The sequence below is a fragment of the Acanthaster planci genome, linkage group LG02 (genome assembly GCF_054643075.1).
Source record: "Acanthaster planci isolate LZ-2023a linkage group LG02, COTS_SCS, whole genome shotgun sequence".
In the NCBI taxonomy this organism is placed as follows: Eukaryota; Metazoa; Echinodermata; class Asteroidea; order Valvatida; family Acanthasteridae; genus Acanthaster; species Acanthaster planci.
In genome coordinates, this window is record NC_141778.1 from 4,226,359 (window position 1) to 4,247,760 (window position 21,402).

General features: G+C 42.5%; 1 protein-coding gene across 2 annotated transcripts; it reads left to right on the plus strand.

Annotated features, from left to right (window-relative positions):
• Positions 1 to 248: 248 nt before the first annotated feature.
• On the plus strand, positions 249 to 19,178 carry LOC110975276 (heterogeneous nuclear ribonucleoprotein A1-like 3). Of its 2 annotated transcripts, none has more exons than XM_087133415.1 (7): positions 249 to 413; positions 5,220 to 5,480; positions 8,406 to 8,616; positions 11,520 to 11,627; positions 12,066 to 12,137; positions 12,712 to 12,960; positions 14,397 to 19,178. In XM_087133415.1, the coding sequence occupies exons 1-6, from the start codon at positions 384 to 386 to the stop codon at positions 12,933 to 12,935; spliced, it is 906 nt and encodes a 301-aa protein (XP_086989541.1). In that variant the 5' UTR covers positions 249 to 383; the 3' UTR covers positions 12,936 to 12,960; positions 14,397 to 19,178. The 2 variants fall into 2 exon arrangements, with proteins under 2 accessions (XP_086989541.1, XP_022083310.2); XM_022227618.2 differs by having other exon boundaries at positions 252 to 413; positions 12,078 to 12,137.
• Positions 19,179 to 21,402: the final 2,224 nt, after the last annotated feature.

Genomic DNA, 21,402 nt, shown 5'->3' on the forward strand with positions numbered 1-21,402 from the left:
TTTTTCCCCACCTTTTATCTTTGACAAAAAATGTGTCAATGAAGTCCTGAATAGAGAACAATGGAAATACGCGTACTCGTAATTTCCTACTTATATTTTCATATGCACACTCTTCACCCGGCTGGGAAAGGAACAGCATGTGCACCAAACTGACCACGCCCCTCGCCCTTATCACATGACCACAAAAATAGCCAATGACAAACAAAGCAATTTTTGCAAATATGGCTAACGTGCATTGCACACAACGCGTTCACACATCATGGATAGAGGTTGGCCATGCTTTCCATGTTAGCTGGTTGCCAAACGCCGAAAAACTCAAAATATATTGAAGTTCCGCATGCTCAATTTTACCGCCAGGTACCATTGATCCGCTGAGATTCAACATGGCCAGCCAAGTTACGAACACTAGCGAAGTGAGTTGTGACTTTCCATGAATTTCTCTCTAAATACATGGATTTGTTCCTGTACCTGTCGATCAGAACAAAATTCAGTCACAGGGGATTCGCAAAATTGATGTTGTTTTATGCACATTACAAAGAGAGTGCTAAAAAATCAGAGTCTGAATTTGCGTTGACTAAAATGGCATTGTTTGTAGTGTGCGCGCCATGTGCGCTTTTGAATGGGGGACACATGAATGACATTGATCATGTCATATCATTGTGACTTTTTGTCACGGAACGTCCATATTGTTCGGTGAAAATGTAACAGTTTGTTGAAATTTAAACGTATGTATAGGTACTGCCATCTTTCTTGTCCTGGTTTAATATTTGTACAATTCTGATGCATTCGTTTTTGTAATTTTTTGCATGTCAATCACTGATCACAGTCGGTATGATCACCCATGTCCTGAACATGATGAATGCATCATGATGATCACGCACCTACATGACCTATTGAAATTGTTAATGTTATGCCCTACCTTATCCCAATAAATGGGGCCCAGGCTCTGGACTGGCTCCATACTGAGGGTGACACTCAGTAAAACTTGGTCACAAGGACTCGGAGGCCCAGACCATGCAGACTAAGTTTGTTTTCGAGATCCGTTCATTTTTGTCCCATTTGAAAACACCAGCTAGGAAGCTCTACCATGTCTACTGAGTGGAGCTGTTAGTACTCCTCCTTTGAATTTTGTATTGGATTATTATTATCATATTAATATTCCATGATGTTATATAGGCCTACAGGAAAAGTGAAAACGGTCACCCAAAATTCCCAGTTGTGACCCAAAGTGCCTTTACAACCACCTACAATTTGAAATACCATTTCTTTATTCTCAACCCTAACTGCCTAGGCCCTTTTGGCTAGGGTACACCCTCATTCCTTCAAAATCTTCCAACAGCCACCATGAAAAAAATGGGATACAGACTCGGTCCTCCAAAATCCTCCTGCAGTTCCTGTAGTGTTGAGGCTGTGTGAATGGTATCCTGGAGCAGTATACAGGGATTTCACATAGGCCTATGATGTAGGCATGAATTTATGCATGGCTGAACACAAAAAAACAACACAAGGTCGAACCCACAACCTTGAGACAATGCATCCTTCGCAATCAGCAGTGCAATTTCGTCATACCCCCTCAATCCTCAGATATCCTCCAAAACCGCCTGGAGGATTTTGAAGGATTGAGGATAGTAATGTTGTTCTTGTTTGTTCCTGTGATCTTTGTGTTTTATTCCTTCATTGTAAAGCACTTAGGAACTTAAATGTATTAAGCGTTTAAGAAATCCAGTTATTATTATTACTGGCTTCCTTACAAGTCAAATCGTTACAAATCGCAGTGGTGAAAACACATGTGCAGTGCACGTTGCCGAAGAAGGCATGCGGGAAATGCAGCAACCAGTCAATGCGCAGTTTCTGCCCAAAAGGGTCGCGAAAGTTCCACTCCATGTACATTGTATACAAATGCAACTCGACAGTTGCAAGTCAAAAAAACACTGCCATGTCAAATTTTTCTGCAGGTACATTCACAAAAATTTACCTCATTTCTATGTTTGTGTTTTCTGTGTTCATGTATTTAAATTGAAATTCAATTCAAAATCAATGATTTTTTACATTGATTACACAAAAATCAAAACAAAAATTCCTTTCCCAATTCCGATAAAAATACGCCCAAATAAGTTCACTTGACTACTCTCACATCTCAAAAGCCCAACTAATCGCCAAATACCGAATTAGTCATATTGCTGCAAAAAGATTTTGTGTACTCACCAATGAGACTGTTTGTTTTCGTGACTTACATTTTGCTAGACACCAATCGCAATGTTCCTTCATAACATATGCTTCTTCAGGGACCATCTCACCCTCAGGCGGCCGCGCCACAGTGGGTGAATGAACTCGGACTATCGATCAATTGCAGCTAGTATTGAAAATCATAAAACAGATAAAAAATTAAATTAAAAATGTCTCTCTGTGGCACAATTTGTGTTTGAAAGACTACTTACATAGATGGGGGCTCCAGTTGATGAGTCTTCACATTCTTGCAGGTTACACACAGGCCTACAATGTGCATGCCGTTTAGCTTCATCGTTGTCCATGGCGAATAAAGCCTTTTAAAAATCCCTGGACCGATGCTATCACTTGTACTTGCTTTTTTTTAATTCCACATGCACACATTATTTCATATGACAGTGAATTTTATTATTCTAAACACATCACAATATATTAGATTAATTATAACCGAGAGATCATTTTGATATAACATCAACCACGCATTCACATGTATGCACATGCTTATGCATGTACACATACATGTACAGTGTACTGAAACCAATGCACTGCGTTCCGCCTATAACAAATTTCGGATACAACGAACGTTTCTACGTGGTCCCGCGGATTTCATAATAACGAGAGTTGACTGTACATTTCTACCTCAATTTACAGTACAGTAAACTCCGACTAAGTCGGCATTGCGTAACTTGTCTTATCATCTAAATTGGCCTTTTTACAAAAGTCCCGATCATCTATAATACATTTCCATTGACAATTTCATTTCTAAGTCGGCATTCATAAGTCGTCATTTTATATAAGTTGACATGTTTTTCTCGGTCCCTTTTCCAACAAACCACAAAAATTACTTTGTGTATGTCGGCATTAGACAAAAATCGTGCTTCAGTATCAGTTTCCTTCACTGCGGTTGCCAAGAAGTGTCAAGTGACAATTCTCACACTGCTTGACTGATGTCTGTTTATTTGCAGCACAGGCCGTAGTTGATAATCGGCCAGCATGAGTACATCAATAACAGTAACCCCTCTAGTGCTACACGCATGCGCTCTGTCCATTTTGGGGGTTGCCTTATTGAACGTAGTCTGGTTCCCTGCGCAAAGATTCCCTGACGACCCTTGATAATGATTCGTCGGGTAGTCAGAATCATCGGGCCTGGTATCCAGACTACATTGAACGAACTTAACCAATGCGCATGTGTGGATGAGTGTATGTTTTCTGTACCGTAACTGTATCACGTACATACGTACTGCACTGTCGAGTAGTGATGCGATATGCAAGTGGCTTGCCGTCCTTGCTTCGTCTTTAGGGGCACATGATCAATTATCGAATTTGCAGCCTGTGAGGATAATAATCAAGAACGAATTTGCTGGGATCGACCATGGAGGTAGAAATAAAGCAGGGTAAATCAAAGCCATTGAATTAGTGCAAGGAATCATAATGTACACAGGCAATACATGAGTATGTTCATCAATGGGCAAAATGACGACTTACAGCGTAAGTGCGTAAGTCGTCATAATTTCTTGAGTCCCGAGAGTGCTGACTTAGCCAGAGTTTACTGTATTACTAAAGCCCTAGCTTGGAGTTAGAAAAATGCAGGGCTCTATGGCGCATACGTCAGTAGTTTGGAAAACGCAGCTCTGTGGACCATGACATAGGGAGTTTCACCAGATCCATTACTTCCTCTCTTCCCCCCCCTCCCCTGGACTTGAATTTCAACTTTTTTGTTGCTTCAAGAAATGGGACATGCTAAGGGAGGGGGGGCACCACGGCAACAAAAACAAAATTTCTTCAAGGAAAGGCAGTGAGGCCACGGTGTAAGCGCAGACTTACCTACCAAAACCCCCAAAGTTGACCAACCTATCGCGCCACAGAATAATCGGTTACCCATGTGTAGTTGAGACTGCTGCGTGCATGCATACGCGATGGGAAACTAGGGGGACAAAATACCTGGACGTAGCTATGGAGGCCCCTTTACGGACGCGGCCTAAGCCCACATACGCCTGTGCCAGCCAGGTTGCTGCGTATCGTGCTGGGCTAGGCTTGCTGGTACATGTACGTACATGCAGCGAATAATCGTCCACCGAACGTTGGACTGCAGAACGAAATACACGTACATTAATGTATTGTAAATCAGAGCCATTTCACAGCACAAGCCTCATCGTGTGGTACGGCACTGTGGCGCGGCACACCGGGTCTGCCATCTTGGCTGCCTTGGCCGTGCACCCATGAAGACAGTCGTTAACCGGTAGACCACAACACAAAATACATTCATGCGAATGTGAAGTCGGAAACTTAAGGGAAATATAGGGTATTTTTGAGGGGCACCACTGCCAGGAAGAATGGGGCCCACGGCTAGCTTTGGCCATGGACTACGTGGACATTTTCAGGGCACCGCGGCCAATTGTAAGGGCATGGACTGCCATGGCTGCAGAGACCACGGTGAAATTCAAGCGCTGCCCCCCGATCCACAAAAATCCATCAGATGTTTTGGATGATTTAACAGGAGTTTCCAAGCCACTATTACTTTTCAGTGGTGTTTCAAGACATTCCTGGATGCTTCAAGCGCCACTGGTTTCTTACACAGCATCCATGTAGGAATTGAGAGTGCTTTGATGGGGGTTTCTCTCCAAAACATGCTGAAAGGGCTGGGACTAATTCAATTGGATAAAGCCAACTCTCACAAGGAGCCAGGTTAGAAAAGTACGGGGAGCCTAGATTTTGGCACTTGCCTTGCATGTCACGTCTGCATCCCAAATTCGATTCCCAACCAGGCCGACTCTGATCTACATGTATACATTTTCAGTCCCAGCCTGACTCCATAGGTTTCACCTAAAGCACTCTTGGGATTGTGCGTCCACTTCTGAAACTGTCATTTGTTTCCCACTGTATCCTCTGTACAGGTTTCTTCAGGCTTGTATGCTACAGTGCCTAAAGAACTTTTTGAGGAGTTCGGGGTGTCATGAGTAGCATTAGTTACCAGTAAATGTTTTTCTCTTCAGGAGCCGGAGAATCTCAGAAAGATCTTCCTTGGGGGTCTGAACCGCTCTACCACCAAGGATGACCTCAAGACGCATTTTGAGCAGTTCGGCGAAGTGACGGACTCCATCGTCATCCTCAACACCGAGAAGCAGTCCAAAGGCTTTGGCTTTGTCACCATGGCGACCATTGAGGAGACTGACAAGTCGTTAAGGGAGAACAACTGCGGGAGCCATGACATTTGCAAGAAGAAGGTGGAGGTGAAGAGGGCCATTCCGCGTGATGTAAGTCCCAGAGGGCAACCTTAGGGTGATTTCTGAAACCCAATGACTATTTCACATGTTATGTAGATAAATCCAGCGGCGCTTCACTAGACATTCCAAGGGAGCTGCTTTAAATCCTCCGATTCAATATGATTTTACATACACCCTTGGGGTTAGGGTTAAGCAAAGCAAGTAGTGAGAATTCACTAATAATTAACCCAGAACACACAATGTACGGCATTTCCAATGCACAAAAATTCTAAATGCTCACTACATCCAATTGTGCTTATGTAACTTATTAGATTTAGCATTATGTTTGCCAATCTCCAATAGCCACGCCCTTACATTCCGTATTAGGCCAATGATGCATAAATGGCCATGCAAAACGAATTTTGATAGGATGCTGATTGCAGTCGGATGCTCGATCGAAGGCTACTCCACAGGGAAATTGACTTTGCCAGACGGGCCAGTGCAGTGCTCCAGCGCGCGACAATATTTGGTTTGCGACGGTGGCCTAACTTGCCTTTTGTTGATCATGTTTGATCGAAGTCGTAGTGTGAATACGTTGTAATGGAATTTTGCTAGATCTCAAAATGCCATTATCCGTTCGAAAAAGACTAATGGAAAATTGCCCCTTTGGCCACGTGGGTGCCGTCCTGGGAAAGAATGCTGACTGGATACCAAGGTTCTTCTGCGAATACATCAAAAGCCATAGTTTGGTAGATGAATCTGTTTTGTGAAATATAACCAAAATGCACTTCGCTCGAACTCTAATTTGATTTTGTATCCTGTAAAGGAGGTAACTCCCATTTTCAGCCTGCTGTTTTTTCTGTTTTCACATATCCTACTATCGATTTGTTGAGTCAGGCCTTGTCCAAACAACCGCTTTCGGTCAGCAAACCACAGAAACTGTCAAACCTCCGACAGTAACTTTCTATGGAATTTTAACTCCTATACAAACTTTGGGAAAACAGTTTCACAATGTTCACATTGAAGTTACTCATGGATTGGGATGGAGACGAGATTCATTGCTTGTATTAACATATTTTATACACGGAAGTACTATATACGGCACATTCGTAGCGAGCTCTCAACATGCATTTCACATGTACGTACATGTGTGTACATGTCCGAACCTGAACCGATCCGAAGTCCGAACCAAACCAAAACCAAACCTTGGCACCTACTTGCAGCTACACTTGGGCGGTTCCACTGTTTACGGAACCGGTTCCGGTTCTGCATAAATACCTGGTTCTGAGTCGTACCCAGTTCCGGGTAATTCAAAGAATAACATAATTAAGGTCAAAGGTTTTTCTATGTCTGCCATTATTGTGCCCTTGCAAAATCATTGAATTTGCGAAGTTAATGTGTTTGTCTATGTCTGTTTGCATGAACGTCTTGAAACTTGTCTGACTTATGGAAGACTAAGAGCTCATGTCTGACTTTAGGGGTTAAAATTTGCGCCGGCTCTCAGTCATCGGACTTAAGCGGCTGACACAGAGCCATGAAGTACACTGTGTTCACGTTCAGTACGTGTACTGTCATGACTGTACACGTGCGTGCTGTACGTTGTGCACCGTACACCTACATGTATCATGTACATGTATCGATAGCGGTCTTGCCTGCTGGTGCCATCATGCAGCCAGCGCAGCCACATAGCCCGGCCTATCGACCACCAAAAACAAAGCACGCGGCTTGCCACTCTAGACTTGTCTCGACACGTTATATCTCTTCATATTTGGCTGTGGTCCAGATCCGCATGCCGCAGCCCCATGTGGAAGCTGCAAACCCCAATCGGAGAAATATGGAAGGGCTGTATAGCACAAGACAACAATATAATTGACAAGAATAAAATATCAAATCAGTGCTCCGATAAACCCCAAGTGGAGCGTCGTTTTCCTTCTACATGTAAGAGACTTGTAATAAAGTCTAGTCTAGTCAAATAGGCAACGTGCGCATTCGATCTGCGGCCCACAAGCTGCGAGGGTATTCACCGCTGTTCGATTTCACCAAGTAAACACGCCCCCATCTTCCATATAAGGCAAGCCAATGAAGCAGTGAATCCCTGGATGGAGTACATGTGGTATCGTCATTGGCTGATTATTTTAGTCCCCTTGATTGACGCGGCACACCTTGTTTACAACTATCCATGTTGGGGCCACCGAAACTAACAAGCTCAAGGCGGTGAGATCGGGGCTGCCGATTGGCTCTTGACAAGGCAATTATCGGTATTATTCGGGAAGAAATCTTGAAACATCGTAGGGGTGTTTTCTTTCAACCACAAAAACACTGGCGCAGCATGCAGACTTCAGCGTGTAGGATCCAGCCAGACGGATTGGTGGGTCCGTGTTAATCCATGTTACAGGACCACTTCCTGGCGCTCCTCATCCTGGGTTTAGTCTTCTTACATCCAAAGTGCAGGGCCACTGCCAGGCGCGCCTTAACCAAATAAACAATGCTTGTCTTTCACATCTCTTCGGAGGACGGCCTTCAGAGGTTTCCTCACTTGAATTTGGTACCGGAACCGAGCCTTTAGTGAGGCTTCGGTTTCAACACTGTACTGCGGGTACCCGGTAGGGAATAAGTAACCACTCGGAACCGACTCCTCTATGGGTAGCCGGTTCTGAAAAATATTGATACCTGGTGCCAGTTCCTGATGTTGGAACTGGGTAGAACCGGGTACCCGCCGGAACCGCCCAAGCATACTTCCAGCACCTGTGTAACCACGGTGTAACTGTTCATTTTTCACACCAAATGAGAAAACCAGTTTTTAGTCATGCTCAAATAAAAAAATATGAGATTTATGTTCGCCAAAACTGAATGCAGAGTTCGTTCCTTTCTTCAATTTAAAATTGGCACTCACATTGGCATGGATGGTCAAATTATGCCAACCAATATTTTGGCGACGTTGATCTGTAATCTGTGCTTGTTTTTTCCCCCTCATAGTCAAACATCTCAGCTGAGGCCACCAACCAAATCTTTGTGGGCAACTTGGGTACAAACATCACAGAGGAGCACTTGCGGGAATACTTCAGCCAGTTCTCACCGGTCAAGTCGACCAAGGTCATCAAGGAGAAGGGCGGGGACAAGAGCAGGGGGTTTGGCTTTGTTGAGTTCGAGGAGCCCTTCGGCCACCATGCTGTCGATAAGTTAGCAAGTAGGTTTGGACACTGGCAGAGTAAATATATTGAGATAGCAAAGGCGTAGTGCGCAAATACCCCTCCTTGGTTTGATTGCAAAAAATGAGGTTTAAACATGTTCAAGGCACTCTCTGCAAAGCAAGGTACACATGTGTGCATATTTGGAAGGTTATTTTTTAACTCTACACAGATTGGGATACGTTCATTTTTATGTTTAGTGTTTTATGGTGTTAATAAAACGCCAATGAGATTACTGATTATTGGCAGTAGCGTAAAGTTGGCCATGTTGTCATGCCAGCTTTCGTCCCAAAACTGTCATGCAGTTAGCCCCCCAGAGCTGCACACTGTACCCGCTCTTACCCTGGGATTGGATTGTTTGCATATACAACAATTTGGGATACATTATGTAAATGAGGAATAGTCTGGTGCCTGACCATGCTTTCAGTCAGCAGTCATTTTTGTATGCAAGGTCTGGTGATAACTCCAAAGTCAGTTTGTGGTGTGTTGTACTGAGGAGCAGGACATTTCAAAGATTAAAAGTGAAAATCGGTCCAATATGCAGTATCAAATTCTTTATAAATGTAATCAAAATGGAGAAGAGGGGATTGTTGAGAAGGGGAAGTGGATGTAATCACGATAAACTATATGTCTAAATTTTAAACACCAAATACATAAGAGAAATCATTTCCTCACTGCATCGAATCAGACACAAGAAAAAGTTCGGTCTCCAGGGGTTAGTATTGAAAGCCCAGCTGGAAATGAAGTAACCTCTGGGGATGAGGTAAGATAGGGATTTTCACAGTTCAGCTTCTTTATGCCCTTTTTCAGCTGGTTTCATCTATTTTTGTCATTGGTCAATCTCATCCCTGGTTATCCCATATGATTCCAGGGAGGTGCATGTAACTTGTACATGTTCCCTGGCGATGCCGTGCAGCTGACCCCCTTTTTATGCCAGTTACGAGTTACCACATACAAGATTACTGGAAGATAATAGGGCTGTTCCAAATATCCAAATATTTGATCCATTATCGCGTATTCAAATATGATTTTCCGAATTTGAATAGTCAAATGCAAAATTCACAAATGAGAAAAATTGCACTGTGGAGGGTTGTTTTAAGCAAAATCAAATGAAAATTGACAAATCTTGTGATGATTCAAAAAGAAAATTATTCAGAAAAGATTTAAATGGAATAGAAATTTTCAACAGACAAATTGACAGACAAGACAAGCTGAATTAGCCCCGGGAGATAACTCATGCCTTGGCAGTTGTACATGTTTTTTCACATATTACAGTGCATTGTATTAATTTTTTCCTTCTGGGGTGAGATGACATTTCAACCTCCACAAATTTCTGGTGTTATTTTAACAGTAATCACAATTATTTCTGAGAAATTGAATGCAATGGTGACAAAATATAGTTCTCCTATCTGCCCAGGATTCCAGTAGATTTTCACTACACCGCAGAACCTATTTATTTACAATAAGTGTGGAAAAGAATCAAAGAAGTGGAAAGTGTAAATTTTATGACAAAGGATAGTCATGAAGATATTAAGGTTTTATTGCCTCACTTTGTATCTAATTTTCACAATTTTGTCGAATTTCCCTCAGAACATTGGTGATACTGTAGGAAAGACTGATGCATTGTTTGTGACTATCAACTCATTTCTTCATGATCGAGAGCTATGTGTTTGAAATGTACATTTTTCAAGCAGATTCAAATTTCTGCACTGAGTCCGACAATGGTCAAAAATGATACATGTATGTCTGGATTTGGGGTAAGGCATACACTTACACGCACGTGTACCTGGATACGAGTGAATTTGGGTACGAGTTGACTTTCACTGCATTGCACTCCATGTACATGTATAATGACGTCAAATCGCCCGACTTAAAGGCACAAACTAGAATGTCCTGTTCCCATGCATATGATTTCCTTCTTGCATGATACTTTCTTATTAGAGTGACATTCCTCGCCATTCACAAGTCGAGAAATGTCGGGGAAAACCCAGCAAAAACGAAAATCTCCCCTCTAAGATGTTGGCTTCACTTCCAACTTTTGACCTTGTTACTTCTGAGGTACATGATAAGGATGGGTAAAAATTTCACAAAAAATGGATTTTTATCGTGTGCTACTTAGCCAAAGGGACTTCGAGCGTTTACATTCTAATCAGTAAGGAAATGATGGGGGAAACAACTATATCTTCCTGTGATATTAATCAATTTTTTTGTCAACCCGCCTGAGTCAAAAGCTATTTTGTTGGCTTCTGGCTTTTGTTTGATTTGGTGCACATGCACACAATCTAAGTGAGCGGCTCAAACATACATGCAGGGCAAAAAGCAGTTATGTTTACTTGTCGGACCGAACATTTCAATGGGCGTCCTGGCAAAGACCAGGGGCATCAAGGCAGTTGCCTCTGATGCCTCTGTGGCATTCCCGCCCTGCAACTGTTGCTCTTAGCCAGTCTTGTGGACATCAAACTGAGCCCTTTGCCACAAGCTGGTCTCAATCTCGGCCTCCCACACAAAATGAAATCTGTACCACTTCCCAAAGATGTGAGGTCTGTCCCGCAGTCAACCCCCAGATACAATTCAGCCTATCATGGTGCGTACTGGGTATGTTATTGGACTCTTAAGGGTGCATTCGTGCGAGCTACTTGTGTTGACACGATTATACTCCTGAGCGCTCGAATGGCTGGAGTACGACCCGCGGGTCAGCGAGAGTATACTCTTGCTAGAGGGGGAGTATATTCCTGCACCCGAGTGTAATGCGCATGCATCCTACTCGTGTTAACAGGAGTAACCATGTTAACGCACCCTAAATTACACACCAGATAGGAAGTAATGGTGGAATGGGTTTCAGATGTGACAGACCAAACAGTTTAAGACTGAAATGTCTGTTTCGTTTGTTTTTGGATTGCAGTAATGGAGAAGCACACAATCGAAGGCCGGCAGGTTTACTGTAACAAAGCAGAAGACAGAAGTAACAAAGAAGACAACTACTATGGCAGACATCAAGCAATGAGAGGAAGTAAGTTAGGTACCCTTGATATATTTGGGCCGGTACCGATATATCGGGTTTTTTTATTAATATTATAGATATATAAAATTTTATTTATTCTTTTTAATTTTTAAGGTATTATAACAGGTGTGAATTGCTGGCCCCTTTAATTACTTGGCTTTACCCTCTGCAGTCTTTCCAAAATCCTTTGAAACCTGTAAGATGAGTTAGGAGGATCTCAAATGATTAGTGTTGATAAGTAACGGCTGTGGAGCCATTTCTTGGACAGTGTGGATGTTCGAGACCAGGAAGGTCTGGTGCTGTGTACAGTTTTAAGTGACTAGGCTCTACTGGCTTCATTCCTACAAAATCCTTCAAAAACTCAAAAGAGGATTTGCTAGGATTGGGGATAGTCTGGCTAAAGAGAAATGCAAAGGCTCACAACTGGATTTTTTTGGGGGGGTTTGGGTATCTTTGCAGATCCCTTTGGCCGGAATCCAGGCAGAAGTGGAATGCCGGGCTACTATGATGGATATGGAGGTGAGTCCTGCAGGGCACCAGGAGGGTGTGTGAGTGACCATGGGAATTCCCTGGTACCCAATATCATCTCACGGCCTTGCTGTTTAATTGGCCTTCCGTAATTAATTGGGCCAAATCAATCACTGTGACTGATCATAGTAGTGGTGAAATCCATTAAAAAAATCACAAGTCAGTGTGAAGTAGATTTATTTATTGATTGATTAACAGCGGGTTAACAGTAATGGCACAGTTAATTTGAGCAGCCTGTGACTTGACTTGAGTTGGTTGACTTATTCACCTGTTGCATTGATTGTGCTTGTACTCATGCCAGACTAGCTGCTGGGGTAAATTTGGATGCGTCCATTATTGCCCAAATGGGCTGGCTGTTGGATCGTTATTTCATTCAAAGTGTTACATTCCATACAAATTCCTCAGCACGGTCATCCTCATTTAATTTGCATTCGTAAGAAACATATATGTTGAAAATCCCTGCAGTCCAGCGTAAGAAAGAAACCCCTAATGCACGTTTAAACCACGCGGACGTGAAACATCTGCCTTTACTTCAGCAACCTGACAGCAGAGTTTGTCTTTGCAGGTGGAAATTACGGCTGTTATGGCGGGGCAAGGGGCGGCTACGGGGGTGGAGGCTACGGGGGTGACCCCTATGGGGGCGGCAACTATGGTGGGGGCGGTAGTTACAGTGGTGGCTACGGTGGTGGCAATTATGGCGGTGGTGGATACGGCGGTGGTGGTTACGGAGGAGGGGGCAGCTATGGTGGGGGAGGGGCATATGGCAGGGGTAACTACAAGGGATATTAGCCCCGGTCCTCTCCACAGTCGTATGGTAAGTTCTATGTTAGACAGGACTACTGTAGGGAAGGGTTTTGTCTAGGATTTTATAAATTGCCCATCCTTGGGCATTATAACCCCAACCTCCCATGGGCCCTTCAATTTGGCTTTTCCATTAGGTGTGTATACTTTGGTGAAAATGATGTCTTTCAGAGGTTGAAAGGGAATCGCCCAAAACTATTAGAACTAAAAATCTCTAACATTCTCCAGCAAAACAATGGACAAACACAAAGAATGTAGCTTAAAGTATACAGTGGGCGCATAAAGAACTGAAAGAAAAAGATTCCTCAAGACGGATCACTTGAACTGGACTGTCTTTGATTAAATCTATGGCCCACAAAACTGCAAGGATGCTTGTACAGTGTGAGTCTGCATAAGTGGGAAGTTAGGTTACATGTAATAGAATCTCAGTCCAGTTTGGTACATGTCATTTAGTGCTTTGTTGAGCCAGGTAAGCTACATAGGGTATGGGGGTTGTCGTAGTTCTCTCTTGTTTCCAAAGTTACATTTTTTGTTCTGCTTTCATTTTGAACGGGTATCCTCCATCTTAGTTGGAAACTCTTTGTAGTGAGCTATCTTTTAATTTGCAACGGTGTGGCAGGGAAGAAATTTAAAATGAAGCGGCAAAGAAAGTGATCCAAAAAGATAGAGGCAAACCAAGTGAGATTGGGATATTGGTTGTGATCTTGGACCATAAATCTAGAACCGAAGTCTCTGGCTGTGTCTGAAACGGGCTTCCAGAGCCACGGCTAGGTCTATTGTCTACAAAACATCATTGACTGGTCAGCAGCATTGTGATATTGGATTGCAGACCTGTCTTGACCAGACAAGGTTGGAAGTCTCGGTGCTGGCTCAACCATGCCTCCAATAAAGCTTCATTTTCCCTAGCCTGGAGCGATGTAAGGTTTTTTATGAAGGCATTAGCTAATTTAAGAAAAACTCTCGGAATTGCAGACGATACATGAGTAATATGCAGAAGTCTTCGTTTCATTACCTTTCTGAAATTAGTTGAAATTTCTTTCAATGCTGCTAAGAAAAGCTATGTTCAGATGAATGGGCATGTGTGACCTCAGACTTTTTATGCTGCAAACCTTCTTGACACTTGCCTTGGATTTGTAAGCGTGAGTTGTGATACTCGTTTACTCACTAGTTAACCCTAACGATCCCCAACCAGCCAAACTCCAACACCAGGGCCTGTTAGAATCTGTTAAGATGAGTCCTGCACGAGTGGACTGAGTGTGTTTTTAAGTAGGATTTAAAAAAGCATACCACAAATAAACAGAGTCCAACTGTTTATGTGCCCAGTTTACTCTGTGGTGTTGGGATTTGTAAGGATGAGGAAGGTTCCTAGTAAATCAATCTAAGGAGTTAGGGTCAACCACCTCAAGAGTATAATGGTAACAATTTCTGCCCTTTTTTCCAACCCAACAGAGTGTGTGGAGGGCGTGTATATTTACAGTACAGTAGCAGCAGGATGCAATTTTTGACTCTCAAAAGATCAACACCACTGCATAGTCATCAAGGCTTCCTCCTGCAAGACGCTTAAGAGCTACATGGTGAAAACTGCATTACTGTAACCTACCCCCCCGTTCATTTTGTTTGCTTTGTTAATTCTTAGTATCTCTCCCTCTCATAGATGCATAAAACATAATCGTCTGCTTCCTGGAAAAATCCCCAAAGTTACACAATAATTGGAGGTTTTTTATATAATATATTTTATGTAGTCATATTACAAGACAGCACATGTGGAAGCTGTGGGTCTATGGTATCGAAGTCGGCCCTAAAATATGGGGTTGCCCAAGCCTTCAAACTGAGACTACATGTATGCACCCAACTAACTTGCTGTGGCTAGGAGTATTGCACATGTCTATGGTAAAAATACCGAAACCACTTGTCATGGGCTACTGTAGAAACATGCATCATTTCCAGCCGCAGCCTTTATATGTGCACACAGCAAGTTCAGTCTAGGACCACTGGTTATACCAGCGGTTAATTTCTGATGTACTTGATGGATGAATGCTGATTTCAAAATGCTACAGTCAGAAATCAGCAAGGGTCAAACGCCATCAACCACTGCTTGTTGGTCTTGGTTTCCCCAGTTGTGCATTGCGATAGGGCAGCTTTCGGTAACCAGTGACAATGCCACCAACGTTGCATGTTGTGTCTGAGGTAGTCCAACCATTGTCAGCCAGCAGCTAGTCTGCATTCGGTCAGAATTGATCAGACTTTGGCCAGCCAGTAGTAGTTCTCAATCAAACTAGCTCTGTGCTGACATGAAGTGGTAATGTGCCGCAGGGCCACGTTCATTGATACCCCCCCTCCTCTGAAATGTCACACAGACTGTCCAGTGAGGACATCAGAAAATTCAGCAGCCTGTACTAGTGCCTTCAGTTTGATGATACTTGGCACGCAATGGCTAGTCCACTACGCTTTAAATCACCGAAGTCTTACAATGGCTAGTCCATTACGCTTTAGATCACCGAAGTCTTGCAGAGCAAGGCAAGCTGTCGGCTCACACAGCATCTTGAGCAGTAGCTCCTTGGGCTCAAAAGTAACCCAACTCTCGTAGAATAGTGCCCTCAAAGGCTACTGTGTAAAGCGAAAGACGGTATTGAAAATGCCACTGTGACATGCGCTCATTTGTGTAGGAAGTAGATGTACAATTTTGTGGGGTTAAAAATAAATTTGTGCCTACTAAAACCCCAAAATACTATTTACCGTAGGTAAGTACAGGTCACTTTTGAGTCCAAGAAACTGAGATAGTCTGAGGAGTCAAATTGGGTCTTGAATGCTAACTAGCAGTGGCACCATAGTAGTCAGTTTGAAAGTGTAATGATTCATTTCATTGGCTGACAGTTTCTGACAATAATGAATATTCATACGCCCAATGAATGTTCATTCTTGCTGCTATTGTATCCTGTAAACTTGGTTTTTTCCTATCAATTGTAAATAATTCAATCCAAAGATTCACTTTTGTATTTTTTGGGTCGAAAGTGGTCAAACTGCTGTACCGAAGAAAAATTTCGGATATCTGATCAGCACACTGTTGAGCAGAAACCAAAATTGTGTCAAATTCTTCCAACCGAACTTTTTTGGTGAACGGAAAAAAAGACTCGTGGCTTTTCCCTTCATTTTCATTGCGGTGTACTTTATTGGAAAAGTAATTGATGAGAAAAATGAAATGTTTAGTGATATACTATGTACATGTACTGTGATTCGCTATGATTGGGCGGGGAAAACTGTCGGTTACTGCAAAAAAACAAAAACAAATTGCAAGATGTGTCGGCTTTTTTGTCCTTTTTTTGTCACCTGGTTTCTTTTCGTTTTTGATTATAGTAAGCGGTGGCAGTGAATTCTAATGGTGGAAAGAGGAACACATTTTGAATGAGGAATATTGTCCATAATTTGCTGTTGGCTGCATCCTCTTGTCACTCAGTGATTACAAAAACAGTGTAGCTTAAAATGCTTAAAATGCACCAAGCACATCCTATAATAGACCAGATAAGCCGTAGTCATGCTGACCGGTGCATTGTACATAAACAGTGACCAGTTTCCAGCAGGTTGCTTGGCAGGCACATTTGGTAAGAGGTAGTTGGGTGGCAAGTGGTGAGATCAAAACACTGGCCCCATTTTCACAACTCTGATAGCTTCTCATATTGGAAGCAGGTTACCAAGGAAGATACGATAGTCTTGGCCCTTGATCCTCATAAATGCTACGAAGAAAATAACCTTGTTCAGTGGATTAAACCACTGAGAGGCACTGCGAGACTCGCTTGGTTTAATTGCCTGTGCTAAGTGTGCCAGGGTGGTGCGACCCATGTCTAGCATTTTAACTCTCGAAGAAACAAAAGGGCTTCAATTATCTGTATAACACTGCGCACATGTGTGGAATATATTTTGCCTATTAAACACGTCCCGCACAATTCAGCATCTCTCCCGTTCAAATGCAACCTAACCGGTGTCATGTCTGAGGCCAATTTAAGTGTTGATTTTCTCCAGCTGCCATTGGCAGTACATGCATCACTGGAAAACTTTGTTCTTAGCCATGTATATCTTGCCTGACATTGTGTGTCAACATGGGACAATATTCCTCATTTGCATCTCATAGTCAAAGTAAACAACTCCACAACAGGGTATCGGCAAAAGTATCTTACGTGTGCAGCTTTGACACATGATTTGGAAATGGCCGTATTTATTCTTACAGCGAAGCAGTGTTGTGTCATCATGTTTGCCAAATACCTGTGCAGAAAAGGTACTTGTAAAGTAGAACATTACAGCAACGTAACCATCAGAGAGTTCTCCAGGGCTGGTTTAGCAGGCCCCACTTCATCCAACAGGCCATAAATTAACCATTTCGAGTGTGGTAGGTACTCACAGTGGACTGGTCCATTAAGCCCTGCCCCATTGTTTTCTGACCAATCAAAGCCACATCCAACATGCGTGCACAAAAGTCCGACAAGCATGATGTGGCTTTGGAAAAGAGCATGTGCTAAGTGCCCACCTGCGCAGTGGGCGGGGCTTACTGGTTTGGTCCATTGCCCGAGCATAACCCGTCTCCAGCATTGCTGAAATGAAGGCTGTTGCAGCATACTCCAATCATGTACTTGTCAGATCTATAGATCAGTCTGTTTTTAATTTCTGCCCCCAAACTTCATCGAACCTCATCCAAGTAAGTTTCAGTGTGTGGCCTTACCTTTAAAATTTTTGGGCGGAAGACATTTTGAGGTGGATACAAATTTTGCCAGAGGTCTTGTACTATGCACAAAAGCATGTGCGCCAGTTGAGCACTAGTCATGCAGTGTGCTTATTGGCATGGAGGGCATTGCAACATTTGCAGATTCTCTGTGGAAGTTACCCTTACCTCCTAGATCCTTCACAAACCATCAGGAGGTGGATCTGACGAATATGCCTTTTGAATGTTCAAATTACGAAGCATTCTCCATTGATTTCTTTTAAAGTGTTTGATTTTGCTGGAGGATCTAAGAGATCCCTACCAAATAAAATTAAGAGAGGTGGGTTTTGACCAAAAAAAAGTCGCTTGTCTTGCCTATATTCACTTGGATTAGTGTCATAAAGCTGTCAAAATGGCCGTCTCACATGAGTGGTTCTCTGCAGACTTTTTGGTTAGCGGCTACTGCCCTTAAGCACTAATGGTTACATATTAAAGAGCACTTTTAAGAGCACAGTATCAGACGTCTGGCTAGGAATGATGAAACAAGCACTGCATGAGGTGATTCTTGCATCCAGATTGGTCATGTCATTAGCCCAGTGTACGTTATTCTCTTGAAGGCTGTGTTCAAGTCGGCAGTTCACATCCGTGGCTAGGGAAAGTCCTAGCGCGAGTGCAGTAATTGTAGTTATGGGAGCAATTAAGCCTGAAGGCTCATTTTGGATAGGGTTTGGTCTAAGACATCACTAGTCTGGGGATGAGTTAAGGAATTGTGACTCTTCATTGTCTAGCCCTCCGAAGACCACACAGGGACTTGAGGTGAAATGCCTTTCACAGTGCCTCCAACTTTCTTCTGACTTGAGTCTCTGTATCCATAAAATTCCAGCAATTTCTTATATTTTTGTTGTCCAAAACAGCCTTTTTAAAAGAACTGTACAAGACATTGTAAAGAATGTTGATTGTGACACAGCTATGCACTGCCTCCGAGAAAAAGTTCAGAGTTAAACCAGCATCACCTTGAAGTCACTGTTGTCACATCTCTGACAAAAAAAAGTAACTTCTTGAAAAATTGACATGGCCAAAGTAAATCACATCATTTAGTTCTTACAGATATTTTTCTCGGGTTGAATTCTGAACTTTTTTCCTCATTGTGATTTTCATACTCAAATAGTAGAATGCCTGTTAGCCTGTTGTCATTCTGTTGTACACTGTTTCAACACATCACACAATCGTAAGTAGTTGTTGCTATAATTCTACTCTATAGCAAACTCTCTTGCCATTTGCCAATATTTTTTTCCTGGTTTAAGAACTTTTTAGCGGGAAAAAGGATTGATGTTTATGTACAGAAGTCCAAATTCACTGCAAAACCCCCTTTTTTGTTATATGTATATGTACTAGTCATGCATAGATATATTTTTCGGACAGTCATTTTTGTAGCTCTTTAAATGTTCATTATTTGGTTGAACTCTTTTGTAAGTATTACACAGTTCCGTTTTCGTGACGTTCTAGTTCAGTGATGTCAATAAATTGCAAAAGACCCAAAATGTGCCGCAGTAGTGTGTCTTCGTGTTTGAGTGGAAGGTGGGTTGTTTTTGTGTATGTAGTCTTTTTTTTTACGTTTTCATTCAGCTCAGTTCTGAAAGCTCATTTGTAATTGTCTCAGGGTTCCCACGGTTATGGAAAAACCTGAAGAATTGGTTAGAGGGCAAAAAAGTGTTACAATGAAAAGTTCATTGACCTTGTAAACAAACGTGGATCGGCCCAGTTACAATGTACCATTCCGTTACTTGTCTCGGTATATGAGTTTTTTTCTGTTCACAAATTTAAGTACATGTGTTACCGAGTCTCTCTAAGTCAAACGCATTACAATCGGCATTTTTCACACTTCAGTGCCCGAAATTAAACATGTTAAAAGTATTCCGAAAGACCACTATTTAAAGTTGTCTTTAGCAGATTTAACTATCATTTTATTGTGTTGTGAGAAATCTGTAACAGCGGTCCACAGCTCAAAGTACTGTTTATTTGTGTTCGTATTCGCAGGTTTTGTTTATTTCAGGTTTGGAAGTACGTGGCTTTATAAACGTTGGTTTAATACATAAACTGTAGATCGAGTATAAACAGAAGCGTCATTGATCCATGCAGATTGAAATGCTAGATAAGCAAAAGCCGAACCCAAAATATGCGTTTTCCGACAATACTAGATACTGGAGTTAAAAGTGGGACCGAGCAGAGGAGACCAGACTCTTTGACTTTCATTTGCTAAGATTATGATAGTTGTACTCGGGTAAAATTGAATGATTAGTTTTTGCGTCTGTTTTCACATATAATAGAAGCCCCCTTGACTGCGTTCACGTGTTGAATGCCTCATTATATCCTACAGGTGGCGTCACTTTCGTAGGTAAGGCCTATATCGACAGTGGGGAGGGACAAGACTTCTAGGGATGGGGTGGGCTCCCAATTTGAAGTTTAGAAGAGCTTAAGAATGCAAGGGCATTTCCAAATAATGGTTGACCATTGAAAGGGTGGAAGTAGTGATGAAGAATTCGTCCTGGTGAGTGACCCCATTTTCGTGGCATAAAGTGGCATTTATGATGCAAGCTGTGGACAGAGCATGGAGGTAGAATCACACCTTCATGGACAAAGAGACCCCCGCGCCTTTGTGTTTGTCATTGTTATACTGGTATATCAGGAATTCTTTTCAGACACCTCAAGGGACATTTAAGTAACAATAGGCTGTGTGCGTGTGTGGGGGGGGGGGATTGGACTAGTACCCCTCTGTCCCATTTTGTGACTGGTATATAAAGCGGGGGTTGCTATTGTGCCGGTTTTGGCATCCTGACGCTGCCTATTCCTGAGAGATTTCCCTATCCACTTCCAAGAAAAAGTTCTGATTCATTAATGATTCCATTCAACCATCGCCGGGTTATTCAGCCCCGATTGGGAAATGCTCCTCTAAAGAAGTGCATCACACGAACATTAGATTGTGAAAATTATTTCATCATTTAAATAACAAAGGACATTGACGGACGGTTGGCAACGGCCCCCATTTTCATTTTGGTGTCTGACGCTTTTGGTGCATAATACAATATCCTATAGGCGTGTAGTCGCGCAGTTGTTTTCCTATCATAAGAAAGAATATTCTTTTTAAGAATGCACACATTGGCTGTTGCACCACTATAAAAGGGGACATCGGAACATTTTTGAAACACGAATATAAACATAAAAAGAAATTTCGCCTTCACGAAAATCCGTTTTTAAATGGTTGCAAATAAATAAATACAGGGCAAGGGCGCGAGGGCCACGACGTCTCTGCGAAGATTTAAAACAAAATGGTCCTCAATGACCAAAGGTGAATGAGTTGGCTAAAACAACTCCCTCATTTCACGTATAATGATCTTTGGTTAATAAAATGTCAAGGGAAAGAGTTCTTATACAGACGCCGCTTAACACCGTGTGTACAAACCTCATGAGACAAGTCCGAAAAATTCCAAGTGTTTTCTAGGTTAGCGACTTGGTATTTTTCCTCCTCAATTGACCTTTTCTGGGCATGTGCCTGCTTTCTGGCGGCTAACAGGTCAGTGTAGGGAATAATTCATGGCGTCCGCACATAGAACGCTTTCGCGGGTGTGTAAGCCTTCGCATCTACTAGTACACTTGCTTGTGGCAAGGGCAAGTTGATGATGGCCATGAGAAAACAGTGAAGTGATGGGGCTCCGCCTTGGCGGGGAAAAGGGGGTTGGATGGTAAAATCACACAGCAAGCAAACCT